This window comes from Micropterus dolomieu, linkage group LG01 (assembly GCF_021292245.1).
Source record: "Micropterus dolomieu isolate WLL.071019.BEF.003 ecotype Adirondacks linkage group LG01, ASM2129224v1, whole genome shotgun sequence".
Lineage (NCBI taxonomy): Eukaryota > Metazoa > Chordata > Actinopteri > Centrarchiformes > Centrarchidae > Micropterus > Micropterus dolomieu.
The window spans coordinates 5,168,348-5,188,826 of NC_060150.1; the positions used below are offsets into that span (position 1 = coordinate 5,168,348).

The 20,479-nt window shown below is 40.4% G+C and overlaps 1 protein-coding gene across 1 annotated transcript; it reads right to left on the bottom strand.

Moving 5' to 3' along the window:
- Nucleotides 1–7,031: 7,031 nt before the first annotated feature.
- Nucleotides 7,032–20,245, bottom strand: LOC123974309. The gene is made up of 6 exons (XM_046054925.1): nt 20,197–20,245; nt 11,060–11,348; nt 9,707–9,849; nt 9,321–9,540; nt 7,748–7,914; nt 7,032–7,204 (listed from the first exon to the last, which is right to left on the bottom strand). Exons 1-6 carry the CDS (start codon nt 20,243–20,245, stop codon nt 7,137–7,139), a joined length of 936 nt encoding a protein of 311 aa, XP_045910881.1. The 3' UTR covers nt 7,032–7,136.
- Nucleotides 20,246–20,479: the final 234 nt, after the last annotated feature.

Consider the following 20,479-nt stretch of genomic DNA (forward strand, 5'->3'; position numbering starts at 1 on the left):
TCAGCTCTGAATAGCAAATATTCTACTATTTTATCTGTATGGGTTTCCTGAATGATGTGTGACAACAGACAGTCAATTTCCATGGATTGTTTACGTAACACTGCTTTCTACGTCCTAATGGACAAATGTTGTCATTCAAAGAAATATGATGAGCAAGTAACACTAAACACAAGATTAGGCTGTTTGCTTCTGTGAGGGACTGATGTCAAGGGCTCAGACACCCTTTACCACATGTTGATGGTCCAGTTTTTAGGGATCCAAGCAGCAAAGCTGCTGGAGCCCTATTGGTTTTGTTCTGATTCTTCTTTTCTTCCTTTTCTCTGCTTAAAGTGTTTGGGCAGCAAAAACTGCTGGACGAAAACTCACCAAAATTGGCACGTAGGTTCGCAGGATCATCTATGGACGCCTCTGATCAAAAGTTATCAAAAGAACTTTGATACGTCAATCTGTTTTTGTTTTTTTTTTCCATAAATTTTTACTTTTGTGTATTTACGTACAATTTTACATAAATGCCCGTAAATCAAATTTGGCTTAAGCTATTGTCACCAAACGTGATGCGTCTGCTCAGATGCTCGGCCCGAGCTTTGCTGAGCAGTCCTGGGATTTTCTTCCACTAGGGGGCGCAACACTTACAAAACGTTGATACCTCGTAATTCGCTGGCTGGATTTGTTCAAAATTCGGTATGTATGATCTCAGGTTGATGCATAAAATACGGTAATGATTGCGCAAAGTGGCCATGGCTTATTACAAGAAATGTACATTTCTAGACATTTCTCATTCCTAACTTCAAAAAATCTAACAAAATCATCCGTACGTCCTAGAGAGCTGAAATGCTTTAGCACATCCCCTGATTTGTGACTAACGTTTGCCTCGCTGCAACCTACGGTCAATTCAGAAGTCAGTCACTCTATATTTTTCAGAACATGCTAATTCAGTTAACATCTATATCTCCACAAGTCTTTGTTTTATCTCACACAGGCTCCGCCCTCTACTGGACTCTATGGGTACAGTGGGTGGAGCCCGATGACTGTCCGCCCTAGCCAAGACAAGCCAAAGTCCACCACGCCAACCCGGTCGGCCACAGGCCGGCCAAAGCCCCGACCACCACATCACCTAGTGACAGATTGTGGGACACCCCTGAGAAGGCCGTTGGACCAATAAGGGTTTGGCCTGACCATTAACACCTGGACTGCCCTGTCTTCTCACTGGAACGTCAGGCACTGCCAGTGTATGTTCCCCCTGTACACCCAGTAGTCACCAGATTCTTACTTTTCAGATCCTAGGTCGCACTTTGCGAGCAGGATCCTGTGAAGGAGCCCAACATATCCAAGAGATAGAAACGCACAGGCTTGTACAGGCTTGGGAGATTCACTCACAAAGCCAGCTGGCCAGGCTCTTCTTGGATAGGGTTTTACTGACTGCACAATCACTGAAACAGATGAACAGCTGACCAGTGCATCGAATGGGGGCTGTGTGTTCTACATATGACCGTAGCATAGCACACATGGACACAACAGATGCACTCTCACCTCCCTGCACCCACAAGTGGGGTAGGGGGTTAGAAAATTTCCAGATTTATTGTCCTGGACCTGAACTTCCTCCTTATGTCCTTAAGAGTGTTGTCTCAATCCGTCTGCACTGTGGACACCATGAACCAGCATGCAACAGGGGTGAGCCGACAGGCACACAGCTCACTCGCCTTCTTAGCAGAGAGATAGCATTTTCAATGAGGACTGCTCCAGGGGCTCATAATGTGCAGATATTAGACGTATACAGCTGCCCTTCTGGTAATGGCGCGTGTGTAACGAGTCCATCCCCAAGGGTGGGCTGTCCTGTGGCTGAATTGAGAATCACAGCGGGCAGTGGGTGTTGGCAAACAGATCCACCCTCTCCGAAGCGAGCTCAGATCTGTTGAACCACATTGTTGTGCATTCTCCACCCACTCGGTTGGGGGCCAGCCCTTGACATGAGGTCAGCCACACCCATTCTCCAAGCCTGGGACATGAAGGGCTTTCAGAAACAGCAGGTGTTCTGATGCCCACGTCCATAGGTTCCCTGCCAGCGCTAACAGAGCCATTGATTGTACTCCGCCCTGTCTTTTGATTTACGAGCTGGAGGAATCGCACCACCACACTAGAAACACAACCTGGAGTGGGTTGTGGATGTGTGGTGTGTGGCCCCCTCAGCTCTCCTCAGGGAGCCACAACACTCCCCTGGCAGGTCCCTCCACATCCAGTAAGAGACTCATCTATCTAAGACTGACACGGATGACGACACCCTGCTTGGGGGTGCTCTCTTCCTAATTGATCACAACCCCAGGCTGTTGAGGTGCAAAATCAACTGGGCTGTGTGAAGATCACTCAAGGCTTCAATCTCTCCATGACCATGAGGTCATGAGTAGAAAAGAACCCTCATGCCCTTCTCATGCAACATTTGCAGTGCAGTGTGATGAATCTACTAAGCGTGTGGGGGCTAGCGAGTAGTTGACGGGGAGCCTTTTGTATTTGTAGGCTACATCCTATGAGGTGAAGCGTAGAAATTCCCTGTTACTGTGTCACCTCGACATGAAATAGGTGTTTTTCAGGTCGATGGCGGCGAACCAGTTGCCGGGCTGCACCGGTTTCAGCAGTTTATTGATCATCAGCATGTGGAAACGCACTCTGCACATGAGAACCGGTCTGACTTCATGAATTTGCCATTAGAAACAGCAGATCTCTGTAATTACAATTTCAAATGTTGTTTGACAAGCTTAAAGCAAAGTGTGACATGTCACAGAAACACAGTTTTACAGTTTAGAAGTTTTATTCTGCCACGCCTAAAGAATTCATTGCTATAAAATCAATTGTCTTAGAGCACGCATGTGAATTGTGGATTGATTGCAAAGTTTAACCATCACAGTATGAGAAAAAGTTTTACTGCCACTGTTACTTTTTACTTTATATAACGTTAAGTCGCGATGTAGAGCTTCAGTGAAAAGACAGAGAAGACAGATGATCAGATCTTGATGTTTATTGCACCTTCAGTAATGTCGGCTGCCTTCACTTCAACACAGCTCCGCTGCTATCCAGAGCAAAGTATTGATAGGCTACATGATACTTGATTTCCTACGTGTAACCAATCTGTGCTGTGGGCGCGACATTGAGCAAATAAATAAGTAAAAAAAACTAAATATATATGTGTATATATATATATATATAGATACAGATATCTATTAGGGGTGTAACTATACACCAAATCCACGATTCGATTCAGACCTCGATTTTTGAGCCAGGTTCGGTTCATATCTTGGTCCATGCCCTCCGATTTCGGTCTTGGTTTCAGAACCGTTACAGCCCTAATATCTATAGATATAGATATAGGCCTAAGCAAACCCAGAGAGAAAGGGGGTTCGGGGATGCAGCAACCCAGTCAAGATGTAGAAGGGGGTGCGTAGCCTAAAAAGTTTGTGAAAAGCTGTCTTAAAGGATGAATGGTGTATAAAATGTTAATATATGTTATAAGGCACAAACACAAACCATTAATATTGGACTGAGATTAATTTAATATAACCTAATTGGACAATGACAACGTACAAAACCCCTGTGAAGTTAAATAAAAGGAATCCTAATATTCCTGACTTTATCAAGTGACTTTATATCATTGCTTGTGGGAATTTGGGGAGATATTTTTGTATCACAGTTCAGTCATACGCTATATCTCTCAAATTACCTTTTTTCCAAAACTGTGTATATTATATTATATTTATCCAGACTTTTCTGGTTCTCTATCTAATAGAGAGAAAAAATGGTTTACCTGTAAATTCAGCTGCATTGAAACACACAGTGTAATCACAGAGCAGAAGGAGATTGAATGGAGGTTTAATTGGCCTTCTACCTCCCTCGCTGATTATATATTTTCTTTAAGATTGTCAAGTCTAAGTTTTGTCAATGTTGCACTGTCAACAGCCTTGAATACTAAAGTAATCAAATTTAGCAATAAGTAAACAAGGTAAGACTGGTTCATTCAGTCCAACAAATACTTCAATAGCTCAGATTTTCTTAGTCATTAGATCTCATATTTGCTTTCAAACATACTCACAGTAAACAGCTTTGCAAGTCAATGTCCTCAGTCCAAAGATCAGAGCTTGCTATTTTATGCGCAAGTGTGCCAGAGGGAGAAGAGACTGCAACTTCTGGAGAGCGCACAGCCCCCAGATAACCAAAATGGCATGACCCTTGTTTAGCCTCTGCGAAGATTCGACTGTGGGATTGGGACAGTGAAACAGTCCAATCAGGCTCCTCCAATCGAAGCATCACATCAATTCGGGGTAAACAGTGATAAAGTAAATATACAGTAGCCAATATGGTGCCAATGGAAGATGCTTTTTTGTGCACTGGCGAATTCAAAGCTTTGCCAAGAAACCTTTTTCAAAGTTAGGAACAACATTTTAAGGTGTGTTTGTTAAACTTTGACAAATTATTGACTTCTTCTTCTGGTTTTTCTGGTGAACTATATAATGAGCTAACGCTCTACTAAACTTTACTAAAGATAACAGTTTTCTGCTTGTTAGCTTGGCCTCCCAACTTGCAAAAAATAACTGACTCTGCTGACATGTTGACTGGGGAGAAAATGAAAGTGTAAGGGGCAGTGGAAAATCTTACACAAGCCAGATTGCGTTCGTTGGAGGAGTACAGTGGCCATTGGTATTAGAGAGTTTAGGTAGATGGGTGCGGATCTAGTTGTCACTCTGTTTGCAATTAGTGACATGAATTTGATTGATTGATTGATTGAAGTCACTAATGCTTGCATACAGAGTGACTACTGGGTCTGCACCCATCTACCTAAACTCCATAATACAAGTTTACGTTCCTTCTTGGCCACTACGCTGCTCCAACGAACGCCGCCTGGCTTTGTAATCCCCACACACGAGGGATGGGGACTCGAGTATGAGACTCGGACTTGAGTCCGACTTAAGTCGCACAAACAGTGACTTCAGACTCGACTTGAGACTCGTCCTCAAAAGACTTCAGACTCGACTCGGACTCGAGGTGCGGGACTCGTGAACAATGTTTATTTTTAGGAAATGTCTGATGAGCTTCCTGTTATTCCCATCCCTGCGTTACCTATAATCTGCCTACGTAACACGTAATATCAGCTGCGCGCTATGTAACTTTACAGTTTTATTTAGTTAACATTACACCGGGTTTGAGAGTCAACAGGGTTTGTTGACTTACAGTAGTTTATAAGCTGTCATTAATTGTAGACGCATTGTACATTAGGCTACATGGTTGTGCTCTGTAATGAAAAAAAGGTTATAGGTTTATTGTTGATCATGCAACGTTACAGTTTTATTTAGTTAACATTACACTGGTTTAAGAGCCTGCAGTTGGTGTTGACTTACAGTATTTAATAAGCTATCATTAATTGCATTGCACATTACATGGTTGTGCTCTGTAAGTGAAAAACCGGTTACAGCTACAGAAATCCGTATGTACTATGCAGTTTTATAAGCAACTTGGATTGAACGCAGCAGGAGATACAACATTCGTTATAACCACAAGAGACTTGAGACTTGACTTAGACTCAAGCTCAGAGACTTGAGACTTGACTTGGACTCTAGCTGAAAGACTTGTTAGCATCTCTGTTACACACAAAGCAATCTCAGTCCCGGCTGTTCTCATCTGTGACACCATGATGGTGGAACGAGCTACCACACGCCATCAGAGCAGGGGCGTCCCTCTCTGACTTCAAGAAGCTCTTGAAAACTCATCTCTTCCGACAACACTTTCTCTTATAATACCTCTAACTCCTAACCTCTAACATGCACTTCCTGTGCTCTTCTTCCATCCCCTTACAATTATCCTGTATTGATTGCACTTTTTGTTGACTCTTACTTTCTTCCCTAGGTATTTACCCCATTGATGCAATATGTGCTATTAGCTCTTACTAGTATTTATTGCTGCACTTACTAGTATGTATTGTCAGCTGTAGTTCTCGTGCTGTATTTGATGCTTTGTTGATGCTTGTAGGTTGTTCCTTAAATGTAAGTCATTTTGGATAAAAGCATCTGCCAAATGAGTAAATGTATATGTGATTCGGGAGGCGACAGGTAGCCAGTGGAGGTCACTGAGTAGTTGACTGACATGAGCCCTTTTAAGCTGATCGAAAACCAGACGGGCTGCAGTGCTCTGAACCACTTGGAGTCGAAAGATAACAGATAATCATGGGCTGTTCCAGAAGCTGTGTACTGAGATAGGTAGGACCTGATTTTTCTGATGTTGTATAGAGCAAAACGGAACATGGCAGCAACATGGTCCAAAAATGACAGTTGGTCATCAATCATGATACCCAGGTTTCCAACCAGCCTTGTTGGAGTGAAGCCAATTTTTAGTTTGATGTTAAATTAATAGGCAACAAGACAGAATAATATGTAAGAATAAGTAGATATGATAGAGATATGCGTTTATTTAAGTCATTGACAGATGACTAGTATGAATATTGGTAATGTTTGAAAGAAAATGTTAAAACTGCCATAATAACTCTTTTAGGGAGTTAATTCCACCTGCCAGCTACAAAGGAAGAGCCAACCACCACTTTACAGATTTAGCTTTATCCAGGGCTATTGTAAAATGATTGTGAAATATTAAGCTATATCTACAGTAGTAGTCAGAAACACACTTAAATATGTAAATGTTACGTATAAATGGAAAGGACTCAAAAGCCATAAGCCATGGTTTGTTATAAAAAAAATACATTTTGATAAATTGATTTAATATTTTGAAAGTGAATTTAGAATAGAGTTGTGAGGAAGAGACAGAAAGAAGAGAAAGTGACATGAATGTATTTTAAACAAACTAGATTTTAGGACAAAATTATATTTTTTCAGCTATTATTTGAACAAAATGAAAAACTATTTACTGCAAAAGTTCTAAAACGACTGTTTAGCAAACTTTGCCTTATCCAATAAATTAAACAGGACATTTTATCAGTTAATTTCACCATCTAGATTAAAGTCTGCTCATTTGTAAAATAGTTAGGATTTGTATGAGGTCCGAGAAATATTTTTTACAATGGAAAAACAACAACAATTCAAATGTACATTTGCTAGGAACAATCCACAGACATGGCACTGAAGACAAGTGAACTGAGTGAAGCTTCATAGCTGTGTTTGGTCTGGTCTGGTGGTACTGAAGTACGTCACTCTTTTTATATCCCTCTGAATGTCTGTGAAGAAACAAGGGGTGAAAGGTCAGACTAAGAAACTGTCAGGGAGGAAAATACACAGATTATTAATTGGTGTCAGAAAACACAGAATACTATTACATCTGTTCTCTCCTGTAGTTTGAACACTCTGATTGTCCTATTTGACAATAGAAGGATAAATCCATTAATTTTACAAATCAAAGTGTGTTTACATGTGTTGGAGATTACGCCTGCATATGTGGAAAAAGTTGTATAAACACACACACACAAAGAGATCTAATGAAATAATATGTCTGCCTGTTATAGAATAACTGGAAAATCATCCTTCATTTTTTACCCATAGTATATATTGGGTGGGACAAAAAAAACGGTGGAAAACTAGAATGTAATATGAGTGTTATGTAGTTTATATCATTGTTGATTGCTGTCATTTTTGTAGTGTTATTAAAATGATAATTTCACAAATGGTCTCACAATTCTTGTCAGAAGTAAACAGCTTTCATTTGAACTCCACACTTGTTTGATTCAAGAACGTTGGCCCAGTAACATAGACTGGATCCTCACCTGTGAAACAGATGAAGTAAAGCTGAGCTTGACATGGAAGATCTGTCCAGCCGCTGGTGTCAATGCTGCCACAGGGACTGGTGATTTGCCAGACGGAAGTTGTCTCCCAGTTGGTGTAGTTCATAGAATCACCAGACATCCAAAACCACGTTCCACCCATCAGGTACCTGATGTTAAAATAAAAATCATGCAAGCATCCTGTTCTGTCTCATGCAGGCTCCGCCCTCTACTGGACTCTATAGGCCAAAGCCCCATCGGTCCAGCAACCTTCTCAAGGGTGGCGCACTGGCCTGTAACTTGTAGTGGTTGGGGCTGTGGCCAACCAGGTTGGTGTGGTAGACTTTGGCTTGTCATGACCAGGGCGGACAGTGATCGGGCTCCACCCACTGAACCCATAGAGTCCAGTAGATGGCTCAGCCTGTGTGAGCTGGAAGGAAGGTTACGATGTGGTAACCCCAGATATAGTAACCTTTGTTTGTGCGCTCATCAACCCAGCTAGGTTTAGTGTACAGAATATCAGCAGCTGTAACAAAAAGACCTTTGGATGTGAAATGCAGTGGCCATGAACAGTGGAAACTGTAAAATATAGCAGCTACTCCCTTGCAAAGATGGTTTCTTCCTAATAGTGAGGCACCTTGTCACAAGGTAAAAAACAACACCACACAATTAACAGTGCAGTAATAATAATAATAAGTCTTACAATAGTGTTAGAGGAATGCAGTGGTGGAAAGAGTACCACAATGAAATAGTAAAACTTATATCAAATAATTCAAATACATCTTTACAATTTACTCAGTGAAAGTTACTAATGAACACTTTAAAAAGTGATCCTCGCTAAAGTCAAAGCCTCTTCAAAGGTCTGAAAGACTGAAGTTTAAACAAAAATAGAAAAGATTTTTTTGCACAAACAATCCTCACTGATTAACCGCTCACAAAAAATGGCTTAATAGTTGTCCAACATTGTAAGTTATGAATGACAAAAGTAAAGAATACTCATACTAAATAAAAAATAAGAGATAGTTACATTTTTGAAGCATGATGAAAATAAATTATCTCATAATTCTGTCCAATTACAAATCAAGGGTAAGTAAACATTATGATTTACACTAATTCATAAGTCTAATTCAGTCATAATTTTGATTTAGTCTCAAAAACATTTGTGTCTATCTCGTAATTTTGACATTATATGCCATAATTTGACTTTATAAAATTAAATTGATGCAATACTTAGTGATAATATTTGTATACTAAGTATTTTCATTTTTATCATGCCTACTTTCCATCCTATGCAGTCCTAGCAACATTATTAATACATATTTGGGTATTATTGTCTTTACACTTGTTAAAGCACTTTGTAACTTGTTTTTGAAAAGTGCTCTACAAATAAAGATTATTATTATTATTATATTTGATGTGAATTTAATTGCAACATCAATAGGAGCTGACTTTGGTGAAGGAGAAAATATATGATTTTTAAAATGATATTCCAGAAAGTAATTAAGTAAAAGCTTCTTAAATTGACTAGAGTAACATCTACCCTTGGTGAAATGGACCTCCTTATTAGACAGAGTACCTTCGGAGTCCCAACCAAACATGGTCGGTGAGGGGGAAGGAGGCGGTTCTCAGCACCGTTTCCACCTCCCTCTGCTCCTCCTCACTGCGTATGCTAAGCAGGTCCCAGTAGAACTCTCTGCAATATAACAGGGCATCTGACCAACACAGCTTGCTTTCCACCACTGCTATGCCCCTACCCATCACCACCGCTCTGAAGGAAGGAGAAGGAGCAGCCAGTTCTGGAAAATGAGAGCAACAGTACATCTAGACTGAAGAAGCTGCAGCAAAAATACAGACAGCAACACTTTCCCTCGGTTTTTGAATTGAGTTGGCTATTTTCCAAATTGTGTACTAACGCTTAAAATCACACATATCATCCACCATGTCAAGTTTTGATTGACTAACCTCCAAACACTTGCACCTCACACAATGTCAATGCACCTCCAGGGTCTGTGCCATTGAGAACCACATTGACCAACCGACCAATCATGCCTCCACAGTTGAAGGATCTAGTAGCTCCAGCTGGAATGGAGGGAATAACAGCACATCTGAGAAATAGACAGAGACAGAAATTAAAGGTTAATTCTGGTTTACTAAAAAAAATTTGGAACATAAAGTGCATAACGTTTGATGAGTAAAGGAACGGCAGCAGTCAGATGATCAATTGTAAACAAACCAACAGATTACTCTGACCGCCTTTTGGAGGTTAAACTAAAGGTTTCATCAGAAATGCCTTTCCCAAAAGGTTGGCTTACCCAGGCAGTTGTTTAAAACATGATAATCTTTACAGTGCCATGCCAATGCTTCAGAAAAGCTACAAATTGGATCTTGTGGTGAGATTGTTTTTTCAATCTCAATTTAACAGCTAGCCATGTTTGCCTGAACTACATACTCTTGGTTGTAATGAACTGGAATTAATTATATATATATCCTTGAATAAAACCAGTCATCACTGAAAGATGAAACCTCATTTCACCCACATTCTCAACTGGAAAAGTAAGGCAAGTTTATTTGTATAGCACATTTTAACAACAAGGTAATTCAAAGTGCTTTACATAAAACATAAAAGCAACAGGGAAATATAAAAAAGTTTAAAAGCAACATAAAATATAATAAAAGTTACAGTTAAAGAGTTAAATAGAAAAAAGCAATGATAAAAAGCTAAAAACAAAGAAAAAGAAAACAGGACAGTAAAAGTTACAGTGCAGTGTAAGTTATCAATAAAAAGAAAAATCTTAAATATTTAATTAAAAGCAATGGTAAAAAGAAAAGTCTTCAGTCTTAATTTAAATGAACTGATTGTTTCAGCAAATCTGCAGTTATCTATTTGTTCCAAACATACGGAGCATAATAACTGAATGCTAGAAGAATAGAATAGTAGAATAATTGAGAAGTATATTTAGTGAGATCCTCAAATATTACTGTTCCTCTGCAGCAACAACAGTGTCACAATGATAAACTGGTGCTAAAAAGGCAGAGTGACTGTGCAACCATAAAAATGAAAGCTTGGGTGTTTCCAGCCAAGGACTCTATATCATTTAATATCATTTCTAGGGATACATTTTGTTAATTTGACCAGTAGGCTCAATGCAAGTTCAGAATGTCATTAACTGCAACTAATGTAGTAAATTGGTGAATTACAGCTCACAATACTTTCTACAATGCACTGAACATCAGACTGGTGACATCTAACAATGTAAGAGTATAAAAGGTGGAACCTTCTTTAAAAAACACAATTGTAATACTCTCCTGGATTACCTTGGGTTGTTGTTGCCGTTGTTCTCCAGGGAATTCCCAATGAGTATCATGGCATTATTGATCCTTTCAGCTAAAATATCTCTGTTGGTAATGCTAACTGATTCAATCCTGTACACGGCCGGCAGGAGCAAACTCCACCAGTGGCTTGGTCCAAATTCAGTATGGGTGCAAGATCCATCTTCAAAGTATGAGTCTCTATTCCCATCAATTGCTGTTGAAGCGTAACCACCAGAAGCTGTCGATGACTGAGTTGCTGTTCCACTGGGCGCAATATTTGGCAAAGAGGTAGCTTGGTGATGACAAAAATAAAACAAAAAACAAACAAAACGTTAGCTTATTTTGAACGTATACTTTGAACTTCAGCATCAAAAACATGTTAGGTTCTTTAGCAGGGGCGTTGCTAGACATAAAGCTCTACTGGGGCAAAGAACTCCTCATTCCCCCATGTAAATATATATATATTTTTGATTGAAGTGAATAAAATGTGTTAGTATGTGCCTCACTAGCTTAGCCCATTAATATTGGCATTGTTATGTCAGAAAGGGCTTTGGCCAGAGCATAAGCACACACACCTATGGTACCACCTAAGAAAAATTCTGCTATGGGGCCCTCCTACCTGATTTGTGAGCAGTGTAAACAATTTGCCATTGCTGCACACCTGACACTGCAGTGCTCTCACCTCTCCTTTAAAACCTGAATCGAAACCTCTTCTTGAAAATACCACCAATGATTTGACTGGACCTCTGAACACTAACTCAATCCTCCATTAGGGTCTAAGCTGCCTGTAGACCTCTGCCTTTGCTTTTACTGGCTGAGGCTGCCTGTATTTCACCTGGGTCTGTGTGACCTTCTAAAAACGTTTGTACTGGGTCTATGCTAGTACTGGATTTGGATCAGCTGTGCTTGTACTGGTTTATGATCCAGCATCTACTCTACAGACAACTTTCCGCAGAGCCCCTGTAAATTATAAATATCAATACTTGCAAGATATTAATGTTATCAGCTGCATCAGGCCCATTCAAACTGGCTCCCCTTGTTTCCTTTAATACATTTTCAAAAGGAAAATAGTATTTAGACTTTGACATGACTACGTGATGTTTATTATCTACTGAAAGATGTACACCCATATTGCCCAGTCTGCCCTGCTGATAAAACATTTAATAACCAATGTAAATCCAATGCTTTCCATATTGCATTAGTCCAGAGTTGTAACTTAACCTTCACTGAGAGACAGATAATTATTGTCTCGTTTTAAAATGATGTGGGCCTTTGAGGAGTGCCATCACATCCGTGTCTTGTCTGGACTGGTTCCACTAATGTTGCTGCAGGAATGCAATAAGATCCGGTTGAGGACTGGCAAGAAACCAAGACCAAAACAGACCTAGTTGAGCTGCTCAGCTGGGTTAGCAAGACAGAGATTCACTGCAGCTATACATGAACCTGCTCACATTAGACTTTCCGAGGAGAGAAAACAAATTTACCTGACCTCACTCTCATTAAGTTATTTTCTCTTCTTGTGCACTGAAGGATAGTCCTCTCACCAATGTTGAAAACACTCGCTTTCAACATTGACTCCTTTTTTTGCAATGTTTTATATCGTAACAACGTGCCGTTTCACATCAACCAGTAGTTTTATTTTGAAAGTGTAACCGGACGTTGCATATATATTATTGCTGACTTGACGGCGGAGCCCTACAAGTTCAAAAACGACACCAAGGGGTCTCGACAGGGGCATGGATACAGGGGCACATGCCCCAGTAAAATGGGTCTAGCAACGCCTATGTTCTTCAGTCAGTGCCATTGACCAGACACAGATTAAGATCTGGAGTTGGTCCCCAGACACTGCATACTGCCCACTGCTCCCTTGAGGGATGGATTAAATGCAGAGAATGAATTTCACAACATGTACATTATGTGTATGTAACAGTAAAGTACCTTTACTTATTTTACTTTATCTCATACAATGCAGTACAATTTTAAAGCAATTTTACATTTTATCATGTCATTTGTAATATCATAACAGAGCACTTCTTAAAGGGAACCAGACACATCCTTCAAGAAATGTATTAACTTTGGACATGACCAGAAAACAGAATGAGTTCTGCAATGCACGTCTCAAAGCTGCCCCACTACAGTGGAGGCAAATGGAAACACTAAAACAGTATTTCATCTTTTTAACAACAATGTCACCGTTACTCAGGATAATCTGGTAAATCTGCAGTCCTTTTATTTTAACCATTTTAGTATAGCAGCAGTACTTCCATTAGAAATGCTAACAACCCTAGCAAAATTTATATGTGTGGTACAGGGAACTGATATAACATATATCAATTACATTTCATTGCAATTAACAGATGTGTTTAAAAATAATGTTTGTAAAACACTAAAGCAACAATATATTGAGAACATAAATGAATCAGCTGGATATTACCTGTGAAGTCAGGGACGAGCCATAACAGGAAGAAAACACCTTTAAAATGAAAAGGATTACTCAATCAGAAACATTCTGACATGTGTTTCACATCATCCATCCAACAATACATTATTTAATAAATACCAAAAATCATATATTTATTCATGTGACCTGACAAAGTCTGCTGCAAAGTTTTCACAAAGAAGACATAAACGCGAGATGTGTGCATTCAGTCAAAAATACTTCAATAGCTCAAATTTTCTTATTCATTAGATCTCACATTCGCTTTCAGACATACTCACAGTAAACATCTTTGCAGGTCAATGTCCTCGGCATCCTTCCAACATCAGAAACCACGATGACACAATGACAATGAGTTTAGTCAAGATCAGAGCTTGCTATTTTATAGCATATTTAAGCTCCTGAGGTATGTAAATTACCTTAGATGACTTGCACGTGTTATGCTAAGCATGGGAATTAACTGATTTACAAATCAAAAGCATCCTCACCTTTGGCATCTCTGTAGGTCACTTGGTCCCAACTTCCCTACTGCTTTTCAACCTACCTCTCTTAAACGATTTTCAGGCAAAGCAGCCTTAAGTTTACATGTTCAAAATTTTCCACTGGCAGACCGAAGATCATAGGAAAGGGTGTAGTAGAAGAGGAAGAGAGACAGAGCAGCAGTATGATGTGCCGAGTTGTGAGTGCACTTTGCGAGACGTTCAAAATATTTATCACCATTGATGACCCACATAGAGAATATTATATTGTTTTTAAACAGTTAAAAGGACCTGCGATGTGCATTTAATTGTTGTGGGCACAACTTGGCACAAGACCGGTGAATGGCAGGCAAGCAGAACAGAGAGAAAATGTATGAATGAAAACGATAAGCCTCAGTTTAGCTGTAAATGTACAGTGTAAGTTACAGTGAATAATAAATAGAGATTGCAGCTCTACAGCTTCTCTAGATTAAAGCGGAGCTACCGTGTGTAACCCCAAGTCAAGATCATTCTGATTCGACTATGTCAGGGAACAGCCCTAGACTGATCTAATATTCTTTCTAGCTTTTATGGAATTCGATTCTTAATACTGATTAAGAATGTATTAATGAGTGAGCAGTATTTTACTGTTGCTCGAGGTGTAACAAGTTTTAGTCCATGGGTTTTTTTACCAAGGGGTTAAACCACTTCTATGGGTCATTAAGAAGAGGGGTCTTGAGAAGATTAATGGGATATGTAATTTTAATTTTTTAGACTTTTATCTACTCCTTGCTTTTTATTTAAAATACTGGATAAAATGGTTATTTAAATGAAACCATGTGATAATTTTGGAGGGTTAGGACAGCTAACTGAAAAATATGAATCAGAATCAGCTTTATTTGCCAGGTATGTGTACACATACAAGGAATTTGACTCTTTGAGGAATTTGGATTGTACATTGCTCACGATGTGCTTACTCATCCAATAATACAATAATAAAATCAGACACAGGCTACAGTATAGAGAACACATATATACGCACTATAAACAAAAAAACTAAAACAATATAGAAAGATTGACTGATGCGATGAGCTAAGTGCAAAGGATGCAGGAGTAAATTATTATTCTGATTAGCCTATTATAATTATTATTTAGTGTTGGGAAACGATTAAAATTTATAATCCTGATTAATCACATGATTTGTTGTGATTAATCGCATTATACGCAAAAATAATGAATTCTAAAGAAGTGTATTGCACAAAATTATAATCAGTGCGAGTAAAGTGCAATAACAAATGGTTTGCAAACACTTTAAACAAATAAGGTGCTTTTTACCAGCAGTATTCCCTTTACACAGTAGCAATAAAATATTGCTTGTAAATCTCAACTTAAATATTAAAATATTAAACCAAAGCTATTTGCCACTGCCAGGGCATTACCTTTTATCTAGTTTGTTAAAACAAGTTACCATCAGAGTCCAGTTTTCTTCGGGGGGGGGGGGGGGGGGGGGGGGGGGGGGGGGGGGTTCTGAATAGGTATCAGCAGAATACCTGTTAGAGGTATTTTCCCTGTTAGAGTAAGATGAAGACCTTGAGCACAAGGTGTAGCGACTCTGAAAAAGCCAGAGAGAAGGAACAGAACCACCTGAAGGGGCACTTATAGCCTGTGGATACCCTAAATGGAACTTTGTGAAAACAGCCAGAAAATCCAGGAAGAAGACCAACACTACAGGGGATGAGGAGAAGAAGTTCAAACGTAACAACATTGTGATTTCATATGTGTCTGGAGTATCAGAGAAACTCAGGAGGATTTTCAACAAATACAACATCCCTGTGTTTTTTAAACCCAAGAACACACTAAGACAGGTACTGGTCCACCCAAGAGACCGCACACCCAAACACAAGAAAAGCAATCTAGTGTATGCGGTCCAATGCAGTAAGGAATGCACAGACCTGTATATTGGGGAAATTAAACAACCACTACACAAATGCATGGCTCAACACAGAAGGGCCAACTCCTCAGGTCAAGACTCTGCTGTCTACTTACATCTGAAGGATAAAGGACACTCGTTTCAGGATCACCAGATGCACATTTTAAGAAGATGGATGGTTTGAAAGAGGTGTCAGGGAATCGTCTATAAAGATTCTCAGTCATCCAGGTCATAGTTATCCAACGAAGGTTAAAAATCAAGGGCAACTGGACTTGGTTGAAGATACTGGAAGACGTTTCGTCCCTCATCCAAAGGACTTCTTCAGTTCTGACTGACTGGCAGGGAAACTCAGCTATTTAACCTCAGTGGGGTCGTTGGCCCGGGTCATCGATACCGCTGGTTCGTTAGTGTTCCTTGTTTCTGTAACGCCGGTCGTTACAGTCGTTAAGACTACCTGTGGCCAAGACTGAACGACCATCGTTGGTATCTTCACCTGAGGTCAATAGGTTACGTTTGTTGAGTTTCCTGGGAAGTGATGAAAGGACAGCATTGTAAGTGGGGGATAAGTGGTGGCGTAGACCCCCTCCCCTGTTCAATGACGGCTTCTCAACCCTGGTGTAGATGCTTCCTTGACACCATTAAAATGGTGTGATATTTAGCCTGTGTGTGTGTGTGGCTGTGACATAAGGTTACTGTCTGTGCACACAGGAAACACGGCGCCATGCAGCGTGTTTGTAACGTTCAATGTGTCCGGCAGAAAATTGGATATTTGACCCTGCTCGGTGCCAGTCACTGGTCAGGGCGGAGGAAGCGAAAATAAACGGCCTATTTCAGTCCCCAGCTGATCAATCTGCGCATTTCTTGCTGTAGAAGGTGACTTACAATCCAATAAGGTGTTAAACAACAAGCTAGGTGATGTTATAATAACACAGAGGGCTCATAAAAAAATAATCAGTTATCATAACTTTTTGTCGTGATTTATTTATTAATGACTCAGCATCATCTGTCTTAAGGACAAAATAATCAGTTTATCCACTGAAAAAGTGCATAAAACAGCGCTGCCAGCCTGCTTAACATAACTGGAGCTCCACAACTACTGACGGCTTTGAACTGGTTTTCTGCCACCGGACTCCTGGAAAGCCGGAAGTGGACCAAACCACTGTGCGGCAAAGGGAGGGGGGACTCAAAAGCACTTTAATTGCCCTGTTTGCGTTTGTATTGTTTTACTATTTGCACAATTGTTTTAAGTATATATCATTATATTAGTTGATGGTTTTTATGGGGGGGACACCCCTCAGATAGGGTGGTACATGTCCCCCCCTGGTGCTGATGGGAATCCTAGATTTTTCCAATAAATAGTTACAAAATGTTTGTGTAAAATAAAAAATAAAATCAGAATCGGCAGGTCAGACCTTTTAAAAAATCAGTAAATGAATGTGTGAATGTGTCTGTATGTGTGTGTGTGTGTGTATATGTGTGTGCGCATAAGCCTGTTAAAGAATGTAGTTGTTAGTGAGAGTGGGACGCCACGACTGTGCCACACCGACCCCAGCAACAGGCAGGCAAGAACCCCAGTAGCCAATAGGGGAGGGAGAAAGACAACTAAATAAATAAATAACAAAATATGACTCCCAGATGCACCACGACCCCAACCCAACCAACAGACGTCCCAAAAAATAAATAAATAACAATAAAAACGACCATCCAAATGCCAGTTGACAATGCAATGCCGACGGAACGCAAGAGGCGTAACCCGCAGAAGAGCAGCGCCCGGACCAACTGTGCCGTGCAACACCAGCCAAACCAGCAACGAGGCTAAATCAACCAGCTCAGCTGCATGCCACCACCAACCCACCCAGCCGTCAAGGGCCGAGAACTCCAGGCACAAGCCCAGAACAAACCGGAGCACAGCCCTGCCCCGCACCCACACTGCACATCCCGAAAACTAACTATATACCTCAGTATCCAGAGGGGTCCAATAACTGGCCGACAGAGAAATGGGGAAGCATGGATCCGAGGCCAACAAAGCAAAACAGGGACGCAAACAGGTCCCTCCAAGCCAACGAGGAAATGCCTCCCCCGGACTCCAATGCACAAACTAAACGCCCAGCAGCCATTCAGAGACCCTGCCCAGCAAAATAAAAACACAATGCATCAAGATGCATCAACAATCACCCTACAATCCCAAGTCAACCAACCCCAAGGAGGAGCACCAAAACCCACCCCGGCAACACCAGCCATGTGCACCAGAGACTCCCAAATCTGTGCATCTCTTACTACAGTAATAATCCTGTGTGAAACGATATTATCATATCTATCGTCATAGATCCAGCGTTGTCTTGGGTTTTGCGCACTATGATCGTAAGTGGCATAGTAGTTGGCTTGCTGCCGTTAAATGTAATATATATATATATATATATATATATACATATTCATATGTGTGTATGTAAGAGACGTCCTCTATCCCAGAAGAAACCTAAATTACCTAACCTCAATTAGGTAATTTAGGTTTTTTAACCTAAATTTTAACCCTGTAGCATAGAGGACACAAGTTATTTAGGATAATATGGCCGCATGGTGAACCCATGAACCAGAAAAATCATAGTAAGACTTCTCTCTGTGTACACGTATCCTATAGGCCTACAAGTACAATTTTGGCTGCATTATTGCTTTACACGCAGGGGACATAATGTGCAGAGAACTGTCCCATTAACTTGATGGGATGCGATCTTATTATTTATTTTTGCATTGTTCTGACCGAACATCCAGAGAGGTTAAAAGTTACGAGACTGCAGTTTCCATTTCAAATGGTGAAATACAGTCAGGAGGCACTAAGTTATGTCTGAGTGGGCTCTGGCGCCATCTAGTGTGTCTGCCACTGTGCTTACAGCCTGTTTATTGGACAAGCAAGGCTGCTGCTTATTCTGTTTGTCCTGCCCAATCTCAGCTGTTTCAAGGGGATTTTTGCTCACATGTGGCACTGGCTGTATCTGCTGATTGGAAATGGAAGGATTTGGGCAGATGGCTTCACACCTGCAGTCGGCTGACTGACTACAGGCCCTTAAAGTGGGATCCAAGAACACTGTAAAGTAAAGATGGTGATGGATACGAGGCTGTATTGACACACACTGCTTTGGTTAAGAGAAGTGTTAAAGTAGTTCCAGTAACATCAAAGGCCACAAGCAGGGCTGGATGATTAATCGGAAATTTGAACTTGAAATAAATGTGGTCTAGAAATCCTATTTGTCAGAACAGCACAGACAGGAATACATCCAATGATTCACTCTCTACCCACCACTACAACCTGTGATGAAGAAATGCTGAGATAATGAGCCAACCTGTCTACTGCTCTCTCAGGAGATTGGGTACTTTTTAAGGGCCACAGGAGTGTAGGTTTCCCTTGAATGAAGCCCTTGATTGACGCTTTATCCTCTCCCTTCGTCCAAATCCACATCAATAAATCCACAGGATCACTTGTAAAAATGTATCCGTTTACTCAGTTAGCAACAAAAACATCAGCACAGGAATATTACGGAAAATAAAAATGATTAATTAACGACAAAAAAAGGGAGAGGGAGAGATAGAGGTCAAAAAACTGTGTGGCTCCACTCTCTGCTGGCCTGATTGTCCACTCAGGAAAATTTCACAAACTCTCATGAGAATATTACAAGCAATTAAAGGTGCATGCGGTTAAAAGGTAAAATGCGATAACAGTCCTCTATTCCCCAAATATTACCAATGTAATGTAAATGCACTCTAAATTATCCACACACATTTAGATAACTACACAATTAACTACTTGCATTACTGTGTATATAAACTGCATCAACCTGTAAATACTGTAAATATTTCCTTTCATTTCCTCTACATAACACATAAATTAAAATTATTTATCATTAGACTGCATTTAGGCTCCTACAAAGAGTAAGCACTGGAGGCAGAGGCACGATCAGAGGACGACAACTGCGGGGTGGACAAGGAGGACAGGACTAAATGACCACAGACCCTGGCCTGTGTGGTTATGAAGTTTTTTGAGCACCTTTTGTTGTCCCACCTAAAATCCCTCCACAGACTCCTTGAATATTCATTCAAGGCAACAAAAGGATCTCTGCTCCCCTTTATTACTGCTGTAACTACCAGTCACCATTGTTTTCTTAAGCATACGCCATTTTGAAGTTTAGTAGCTTAGTTGTTTACTTATGTGTCATCTAACAACTCATAGCTTAACAAATTAAGTCTCATTATACTTATGCTCAGGTGTGTTCACTGTGTACAGGTCTTTAAACATAATACCAGATTCATACTTCTTACTCACCGTGTTGAAAACAGACGCCCAGACGGTACAGGGGGTGAGCGGGTGCCATCTTGATTATTGTGCAATACCTGCAAGCCGTCGTCTTTTTCTGCAGAGAGGAAACATGCCACTTGAGAACACAGTGTTTTTTGCCATTTTGTGGCCGATCCGTTGGAGACATATAGACATGCAGGGTATGAAAGGAAAGGTCTGGATCTGGATCCTGTATCTCAGCCTGAAGAGCTCCGAGACCAGAATCCAGACTCAGTCCAGGACAACACGGTCCACCAGTCAAAGCGGAGAA